This window comes from Dictyostelium discoideum (genome assembly GCF_000004695.1).
Source record: "Dictyostelium discoideum AX4 chromosome 2 chromosome, whole genome shotgun sequence".
Lineage (NCBI taxonomy): Eukaryota > Evosea > Eumycetozoa > Dictyosteliales > Dictyosteliaceae > Dictyostelium > Dictyostelium discoideum.
The window spans coordinates 7,813,677-7,823,676 of NC_007088.5; the positions used below are offsets into that span (position 1 = coordinate 7,813,677).

Genomic DNA, 10,000 nt, shown 5'->3' on the forward strand with positions numbered 1-10,000 from the left:
CTTTTTTGAAAAAAAAAAAAAACTTTTTTTTTTTTAGAAAATAAAAAAAAAAAAGTTCCACATAAAAAAAAAAAAAAAAATCTTTGGTATTTGCTGGTATTGAGAAAAGTAATGGAATTAATCAATTGAGGTTTTTTTTTTTTCTTTTTGTTTCCTATTATTTCTTGATATTATTAATTATTTCTTGATATTATTAATATTTCTTTTTTTTTTTTCCTATTTGTTTGGTTTTGATTTTTCTTTTTTTTTTTTTTTTTTTTTTCTATTTGGTTGGTTTTTTAAAAAAAAAACAAAGGAATTTGAAGTGATTGATGATCTGTGCTATAATTTTTTATTTCTTTTTAAAAAAAAAATCTTACCTTAATGGAATAGCGTGGACTTTGTTGGTAGTTAAACCATCCCAAACTAATAATTTACCATCTTGAGAGGCAGAAACTAAATGAACATTATCTTCAGCCCAATGCATAGCATAGATTTTAGCAAGATGACCCTTAAGGTTTCTTCTAACTTTAATTTTACCTTCCATCTTTGGAAGACCTGGTAAATCACGAGTAAAAGTTTTGACTGAAATATGATAATAATAATTATTATAATAAATGTTAGTTTTTTTTCTTTTCTTTTTTTTTTTTCTTTTTTTTTTTTTTTTTTTTTTTTTTTTTTTTGCGAGTTTAACATTATTTATTTATTTAAATACATACGAGTAGTATCATTCATTACATCTCTGTTTGCTCTAATTTGTTCTTTCATTGATTCAGCATCTCTTCTTGCTTGTTGAATTTTTTCTGAAATATCTGATGACATTTTTTATATATTTTTTTTTTAAATCTATTTATATATTATAGTTGTTTAGCTAAAGTTGATATTAAATAATAAAAAGTAATTTTGATTAGAACTTATAAGTTTATAAATATAAATGTTTTTTGAAAAAAAAAAAAAAAAATAAAAAAAAAATTAAATAAAAAAAAAAAATAAAAAAAAAAAATAAAAATAAATGAAAAAAAAAAATTTTAGAAAAAAAAAAAAAAAAAAAAAAAAAAAAATAGAGAGAGAGAAAAAAAAAAAAAAAAAAAAAAAAAAAAAAAGGACTTACTAAAATTACAGGTGATTTAATTGATTGATTGATTTGAAAAAAAAAAAAAAAAAGAAAGAGAAATAAAAAAAAAAAATTATATAGTACAACTATTCTCTTTTTGTGTGGTTGATTTGGTAAAATGAAAAAAATATGGGGAAAAAAAAAAAAAATAAGTTAAAAAATTTTGAAAAAAATAAAAAAAAAAAAAAATAAAAAAAAAAAAAAAAAAATAAAAAAGTTAAAAAATAAAAATAATAAAAAAAAAAAAAAAAAAAGTTGGGTGTGTGTTTGTTTAAAATTGAGTGTGGGTTGAATTGAATCAAGATATAATTAGGGGGCTATTATTATATTTTTTTTATTAAAAATTTTTTTATTAAAATTTTTTTTTAAAATAAAAATAACACTAAAAATAAAACTAAAAAAAAAAAAATAAAGTTTTTTTTTACAATCGTGTTATATGTTTAATAAGTGAATTAAAGTTGTAATAATAAAAAAAATAAAATAAAACTATTTTTATTTTTTTTTTAATTTTTTTTTTTTTTTTTTTTCTTTTTTTTTTTTTTTTTTTTTTTTTTTTTTTTTTGGATAAAAATATATAAATAAAAAACATGAGAAAAAGAAAAAAATAAAAAATAACGGTTCTATTTTTGAATGTGTGAAGCAGAACTCACTTTTTATTAATTTTAAAATTCGGTTATTATTATTTTTATTATTATTATTTTATTATTCTAAATAATTATATATACTAGTAATAATTTAATAATTTGTGTGATAATATTTATATATAAATACAATGTTATGGTGTGCTTTTGGGTGGGAAATAATTTGAAAAAAAAGAAAAAAAAAAAAAAAAAAAAAAAATCAAAAAAAAAAAAAAAAAAAAAAAAAAAAATCCTTTTGTGCAGGAAATTTTTTGAAAAAAAAAAAAAAAAAAAAAAAAAAAATAAAAAACCGTTTTTTGATTGTCATATAAATTTGGAAACTTGGAAAGAGAAATTCTATTTTTTTTTTTTTTTTTAGATTTTTTCCATTTTTTCAAATGTTTTTCTTTGTTTAAAAATATTTTTTAAGATTTTTTTTTTTTTTTTTTTTTATATTAGATAATTAAAAATAAAAATAATAATATAAACATTGATTAAATAAATTTTCATTATTTTTTATTTTTTATATTATTTTTTTTTCCAACCACATGTTAATATAAATAGCAACAACCGCAAATTTACGATTTTTAGATTTTTTTTTTTTTTTTCAATTTTTATTATTTTTTTTTTTAATTTTTTTTTTTACAGATCAATTAGCTTGATTTTAAATAAAGATTTGCTTCAGGTTTTTTAACCATGCGACTGATCATTTGCAAAAAATTCTAAAGACGAAAAAATAATAATAAAAAACAATTATAAATAAAAAGGTATAAGTTTCAAATTTAAATCCAATTTCCAATTTTTTATTTGCTGATTTAAAATCTTAAAAAAAAAAAAAAAAAAAAATACCTAAAATAAAATATAAAATAAAAAATAAAAAATAAAAAACTATTTTAATTAATATTGCCAACCATTTTTAATTATTTATTTATTTTTTTTAATTTTTTTTAATTTTTTTTAATTTTTTTTTTAATTTTTTTTATTATTTTTAAATTTTTTTTTTATTTTATTTTATTTTATTTTTTTATTTTTTTTTTTAATGTTTAAAATAAAACAAACATTGAAATTTATTCCCAATTTCAATAAGAACATAAAAATGACAACACCAATTGTAACAAGAAATAGATCATCTATTATTTCATCACCTTATTTTTCGACATCAACAAAACTGACAACAGTAACAACTACAATAAAAGATAAAAATGATGAAACACCAAAAAAAATAATAAAAAGAGAACAAATTAAAATAGAATATGAAGAAAAAGAAGAGGAACTAGAAGAAAAAGGAGATAAAAAAAGACAAAGAAATAAAAAAGAGAAAAAAATAAAAAATGATATCAAAAAGGAAGAAGAAGAAGAAAAAGAGGAAGAAGAAGAAGAAAAAGTAATTGAAGATATTAAAATTAAAACACATATTAATGGTATATCATTAGCAAAAATTCATTGGAAAGAAGTTTGGGATAAAATTAAAATAATGAGAAGTGAAAATTTGGCACCAGTTGATACATTGGGAGCGGAATCATTTAATCAAGATAATATTGAACCAATTGAAAAGAGATTTCATATATTAGTTGGCTGTTTATTATCATCACAAACCAAGGATGCGATTACCCATGCAGCAGTAGTAAGATTAAAAGAGTATGGATTAACAGTTGATAAAATGTTAACAATTGATACCAATGAATTGGAGACACTATTATATCCGGTTGGATTCTATAAAAGAAAAGCGATTTACCTTAAAAAGATTGCAGAGATTTTAAAGAATAAATACAATGGTGATATACCACCAACATTCAAAGAGATTGAACAATTACCAGGTATTGGACCAAAAATGACCAATTTAATAGTTCAAATAGCTTGGGGTAGAGTTGAAGGTATAGCCGTTGATGTTCATATGCATAGAATTTCAAATAGATTAGGTTGGGTCAAAACTAAAACTCCTGAAGAGACAATGAAGGACTTGGAATCTTGGTTACCAAAAGAAAATTGGGCTACTGTCAATCATCTATTAGTTGGTTTCGGTCAAACTATTTGTTCACCTGTAAATCCAAAATGTTCAAATTGTTTAGTAAATAATTTATGTCCTGTTGGAATAATTGAAATGAATTCTTCAAAAAAGAAAATAAAAAAGAAAATAAAAAAGTAAATTTAATAAAAGAAGAAAAAAGTAAAAAAAAGAAAATAATGTTTTAATTTGATGTTTTTAAAAAATTATAATTTATTTATAAAGGTTCAAAGAAAAAAAAAAAAAAAAAAAAAGGTTTTTTTGATTTTCTATTTTTTTTTTTTTTTTTTTTTTTTGTTGAGATTCTTGGGTTCTTGAATATATATATTTTTTTTTTTTTTTTTTTTTTTTTTTTTTTTTCTTTTTTTTTTTTTTTATTATTATTATTATTAATTTAAATTTTTACAAAGGATTTAAAGATATAATTTGATTTAGATGAACAAAAAATTCTTGGTTTTGAGGAAAAATCATTAAAGAAATTGAAATGAAAAAATTCCGATCTCGAAATGATTGAAAAGTGATAGTTTGTTGGCTAAAAATAAGTTGAGACAGCAGTTGATCTTGCTCCATAAGTAAGATCTCTTAAATTACCAAATGGATAGATATCACTGCCTTGTTGAGTGTTGATATTTCTGTTGTTGTTTTGAATTGAATTTAATAATAAATCAACGATATTTGAGTGATTATTTGATTTCGCTTCAGCTAATGGGCTAACACCACTTTCATCTAAAAGTTGACAGTCAGCGCCATAGGATAAAAGTAATTTTGAGGATTCAAAATCACCAAGACAGGCTGATAAATGTAAGAGAGATTCACCATCTTCATTGAAAGAGTTGGCATTGGCACCTTTTGACAAGAGGTAACTGAGGATTTGAGGTTGGCATTCACGAATGGCATAATGGGAGGGTGAGTCACCCTCTTCATCTTGAGAGTTTAAGTTTGCACCATTCTGGACTAAAAGTTGAACCAAATCCATTGAACCAATAGAAACTGCTTTGTGGAGTGGTGTCGATTCTGTTAAATCGCCTAAATTCAAATTAGCACCTTTGAAAATTAAATATTTAACGTATGGAATGTTTTGTTTTAGGATTGCCAATTGTAATAGTGTTACACCTTCTTGATTTTGTGTGTTTATGGATATGCCTTGATTCAATATATTATCTATGGATTGATAATCTTGTAAAAGGAAGAATTGAATGATGATATCCATAATCTTGAAAGATTCTACTACAAAACTCTTACCACTTCCACTTCCACTAACAACTCCATCCATTGGAGTTGAAAGTGTAGTTCCATTGTGTTGTTGTTGTTGTTCTGCTACTACTACGCTTGGTGGTTTGTTATTACTTAATGAATTATTATTGTTGGCTGAGGAAAACATTCTGTTGTATTGAGTGATTAGGGTGGGTATATTACTACTTGAAATTTAAATGAGACAAATGAAAAAATTAAATGTTAGGTTATTGGCTTGAAAAAATTGATATCCGTTCTAAAAAGGTGATGTGTGACTATTGATTTAATTTGTGAAAGTTTTAAACTACTTGTAGAGCTTTAACTAAATTTACTAAAAAAAATAATAATAATAGACCAATTGTACTAAATTATTATTATTTCTTAATTACTAAATTTAAATTAAAACCTAAAAGCCAACTTTTTTTTTTTTTTAAAAAAAGTTTTTTTTTTAATAATATAGGTTTTTAATGATTAATGATAAAAAGAAAATTTCTTATTGTTTTTTTTTTGTTTTTGGTTTTTTATATAATTTGAAAATTTTTTTATAGGACTTTCAAATAATATATATATAAAGAGAGGGAGATTTTAATTTAATATTGTGTGGGGAAAATAAGGATATTATAATTGTAGTTGATTAAAAATGTTAAAAAATGAATTATTTTGTTTTGTTTTGTTTTGTTTTTATAAAAAAGAATTTGAAAATTAATGTTTATGTAGAGTTATTTGTTAATGTTATGGTGGAAAATTTTTTTTTTTTTTAATATCTTGTGCGTTGGGAAATAAAAAAAATAAAAAATAAAAAAAAAAATTGTTCTAAAAAATTAAAAAATGAAAAAATGAAAAACGAAAAGTTGAGAAAGTTTTATGAAAAATATAAAGTTTTAATATATTATTATAATTATTGTTATTATTGTTGTTATTGAAAGGTTATTTTTTTTATTTGCTTTTATTTAATGGTAATGTTTATTTATTATTTTTTTTTTTATTTATATAGTTTTTTTTTTTTTTTTTTTTTTCTTAATGTTTGTTTGTGTGTGTGTGTTTTTTTTTTTAAAAAAAGTTTTTTTTTTTTTTTTCTTTTTTAAAATTTTAAATTTTTTTTTTTTTATTTTTTTTTATTTTTTTTTTTTTTTGGTTTTTTCTCATATTTTGAAATTTGCCAGGCAATTCTTTTCAACAAATGTAATTAATTTTTTTTGTAATAACACAAGAAAACTGTTAAAGAACCAAAATTTTTTTTTGAGAATTGTTTTTTTTTTTTTTTTTTTTTAAAATTTAATAATCGTAGTTTTATAAATAATTCCTTTTTTAATATTTTAACTTTTTTTTTACTTTTTTGAGATTTTATTATTTATTTATTATTTTTTTTTTTATTTTTTTTTTTTTTATTTTATTTTTATTTTTTTTTTATTTTTTTTTACTATTTTTATTTTTTATTTGATCGTTTATTTATTTATTTATTATTATTTGGATTTATTTTTTTTATTTTTTTTTTATTCATTCAATTTCCAAAAACATATGTTTATAATTAAAAAATAAAAAGAAAAAAAAGATTTTGAATAGTTTATTTTTATTTAAAAAAAAAATTTTAAACTTTTTTTTTTTTTTTTTTCCTTTTTTGGAAAGTTTCCAAAAACAAAGATATTTACCTATGGGTCTTTTTTTTTCAAATGAGAATAAAATATAAATAATATTTAAAATTATTATTACTATTGAAATATATATAAAAGTTTTTTTTTATATACAATAATGATAGATAATTGTTATTTTTTTTTTCTTAACTTTTTTTTTTTTTTTTTTATAATTTTTTTTTTTTTTTTTTTTTTTTTTGAGAAAATTGTGGTAAGGAAAGTAGGTTGGATGGTGAAAAAAATGGGAAAAGAAAAAGCTTCCCATTATACTTTGCCTAATTTTTTTTTTTTTTTACAGGATCCTACAATAATTATATTATATACTTTTTAAAATAACTTGGGAAAATTTTAAAAATAATTAGGTTATTTCTTTCTTTTTTTGTTTTTTTTTATTTTAATTTAATATAATTTTATTTAATTTAATTTAATTTTATTTTATTTAATTTAATTTTATTTTATTTTATTTTTTTTTTATTTTATTTTTAATTTATTTTATTGGTTTTTTTTTTTTTTTAATTTTAATTTAAAAATCCAGATTTTATTATGAAAAATGATATGGATCAAATTTTATAAGAATTAATTGACATTCAAATATTTGAATGGTATTAAAATTTGAAATAATTGGACTTTGGAAGAATTAAAAATTTCTGTTGCAAATCCCTTTAAAACTTGGAAATCAAAAAAAATAGAAAAAATCAAGAATTGATAATTAACAATTTAGATTTTTAAAAAATTTAAAAAAAAAAAAAAAATAAATTTAAATAAAATAAAATAAATTAATTATTAAACTATTATTGCTATTATTTTATTATTTTAAAATTAATAGTTTAAATATTTAAATGTGTAAAATTATTTTTATATAAACAATGATGTGTTAAATTTTATTTAATTTCTTTAAATAAAAAAATAAAATGGAAAATAATATATAAAAATAAAAAATTTAAAGAGAAAAAAAAAAAAAAAAGCCAATAAATGAAATAATAAATTTAGTTTGGAAAAAGAAATACAATTTTATTATTGATGGAAAAAAAAAAAAAAAGAAAAAAAATTAAAAAAGGATTATAGGTTTTATAAGGAAAAAAAAAAAAAATTATTTGGATGGTTGGGTTTGTTGTTTGTGTTGTTGATTATCATTGTTGTTATAATTTCTTCTGTTATTTTGGTTTTTATATCTATTAGTAGCATTATTGTCACCAATATTATTTTCGGGACTGGTATTATTATTATTACTATTATTCCTATTATTACTACCATTATTATTATTATTATTATTATTATTATTATTATTATTATTATTATTATTATTATTATTATTATTATTCCTATAGTTATTATTTCTATTGTTATAGTTTCTATGGGTTGATTTTATTTGTAAAGGTTCATTTTGTGAGGTTTGATTTTCAGTTTGTTGTTGTTGTTGTTGTAATTGTTGTTGTTGTAGTTCTAGTTGTTGTTGTTCAGCAGTTGAAATAATCTCTGTCCAATTTTGTGGTTTGCCCCAGACTGGTGGTTGGACAACAATGGGTTTTTCTTCAACTTCAGGGTTATCACCAGAAGTGTTGGTTGTGGTTGTTGTTGATGTAGTTGATGTTGTGGTAGTAGTTTGATTTGAAGCTTCAAACATTTCCAATTTATTTTGTTTTGGATGATTTGATGGAGGTAATGTCTATTTTTATCCAATTTTTGAATGTAAGTAAGAATAAAAAAAAAAAAAAAAAAACAAAATAAAAAAAAAAAATAAAATAAAAAACTTACAGGAAAGTGTTTTTCGAGACCAATTAATCTCTGTTCTTCAAGTTCTTGTAATTCAATTTGTCTGAAAATCTCTTTTAATTCTTCATCAACTTCCTCTGGTTGTTGTTGTTCTTGTTGTTGTTCTTGTTGTTGTTGATCAACCAATTCATTTGTTGGAGAGGATGATGTTGATAATTGTCTCTCTGATGCTGAAGATTCTATAGATTCATTTGAGTCTGTAGATAATAATAAATAATTTTTACCTCTTTTATCATTATTATTACTATTATTGTTATTATTATTAATATTATTATTATTATTATTATTATTGTTATTCCTTCTTTTTCCACTTTGATTTTTATTATTATTATTATTATTATTATTATTATTATTATTATTATTATTATTATTATCAATATTGTTAGTATCACTACTTGTTTTAACATTTCTATTCCTATTATTGTAATTATTGGTTTGTTTCTTTTTATTTTTATTTATTTCATATTCTGTTTATAAAATAAATATTAGTATTTTAAAAATACAATTATAGGTAATAATAATGATAATAATAATAATTGATTTAAGTATACAAACCATCTAAAATATTAACAGATTGAGTTTTTAATAATTTTTCAACAATTTTTGAATCTCTAATTTGTTTTATTTTATCATCAGCTTCCCAAACTTTTAGAGGTATATTTGAGTATGGTATACCTAATAATGGATATTGTTTATCGATTGCTTTGTAAAGGATTTCATAAACTAATGACTGAAAATTGGTATACAATTGTAAACTCTTTGAATCAATGACTAAATCATAATGTTCACCATGACAATATGCTAATTGAATATCTTTTTTAAATCCATTATTAACATTTGTTGTACCATTACCTATATAAATTATAAAATTTACTCTGTAATAATTATTAAATAATTATTTTTTAATATATACATATATTTATACAAATTGATCATATGATATTAACTTACTCATAAATTAAAGAAATTGCTTGTAATTCAACTTCACCACCCCATGTACCATCTTTTTTCATTTCAAGAATATACTTTTCCCATGGATTATGAATACAAGCAAATGGTTCAAATAAATCTCTATTCAATTCTAAATATTTTATACATTGATTTCTAACTCTAGAATGATAGTTCTGAGTTCCAAATATTGATTCACTAACACATCTAAACTATAGGAATTAATTATTATATGTTAATAATCGAAATAAATAATAAAATTTTTATTTTTTTCTATAATTATTATTGTACTCACTAAACAAGAACCATCCTTTGGTATCTCTTTTCTAGAGAGATTTAATAAACTTAATTGTTGATCTATCTTTTCTAAAGAGCTCATCTTTTATTTTTTTATTTTTATAATTTGAAACTAAAAGATAAATTAAAATAATTTAAAAAAAAAAAATTTGTCAAAACTAATGTTTTTTTTTTTTTTTTTTCATAAAATTTTAAAAAAAAAAAAATAAAAAAAAAAAATAAAAAAAATTTAAAGTGGGAAAATTATATGAAAATAAAATATTTTAAAATATTTTAAATCGATCCAAAAATAAACGAAATAAAATTATTTTAATAATAATAATAATTTCCTTTTTACCAAAATTTTTTTTTTTTTTTTTTTAATATCTAATAAATAAAAAAAAAAATCGGACATATTTAT

General features: G+C 19.2%; 4 protein-coding genes across 4 annotated transcripts in view; 1 reads left to right on the forward strand and 3 right to left on the reverse strand.

Moving 5' to 3' along the window:
• The window catches only part of gpbA (G protein b-subunit), a gene marked incomplete at both ends in the record, with an annotated part of 1,770 nt that extends 969 nt beyond the window's left edge, over positions 1 to 801 (reverse strand). The window contains 2 exons of the mRNA XM_637667.1: positions 360 to 564; positions 699 to 801. Coding sequence (XP_642759.1) covers positions 360 to 564; positions 699 to 801 — 308 coding nt within the window. The remainder of the gene's footprint in view (positions 1 to 359; positions 565 to 698) is intronic.
• Positions 802 to 2,809: 2,008 nt separating this feature from the next.
• apnB (hypothetical protein) lies at positions 2,810 to 3,859 on the forward strand (the record flags this gene model as incomplete). The annotated part of the gene is made up of 1 exon (XM_637668.1): positions 2,810 to 3,859. The coding sequence occupies one exon, from the start codon at positions 2,810 to 2,812 to the stop codon at positions 3,857 to 3,859; it is 1,050 nt and encodes a 349-aa protein (XP_642760.1).
• Positions 3,860 to 4,250: 391 nt separating this feature from the next.
• DDB_G0277249 (ankyrin repeat-containing protein) lies at positions 4,251 to 5,099 on the reverse strand (the record flags this gene model as incomplete). Its single annotated transcript, XM_637669.1, has 1 exon — positions 4,251 to 5,099. One exon carries the CDS (start codon positions 5,097 to 5,099, stop codon positions 4,251 to 4,253), a length of 849 nt encoding a protein of 282 aa, XP_642761.1.
• Positions 5,100 to 7,672: 2,573 nt separating this feature from the next.
• On the reverse strand, positions 7,673 to 9,682 carry DDB_G0277251 (hypothetical protein; the record flags this gene model as incomplete). Its single annotated transcript, XM_637670.1, has 5 exons — positions 7,673 to 8,248; positions 8,338 to 8,822; positions 8,911 to 9,230; positions 9,307 to 9,515; positions 9,599 to 9,682. The coding sequence occupies 5 exons, from the start codon at positions 9,680 to 9,682 to the stop codon at positions 7,673 to 7,675; spliced, it is 1,674 nt and encodes a 557-aa protein (XP_642762.1).
• Positions 9,683 to 10,000: the final 318 nt, after the last annotated feature.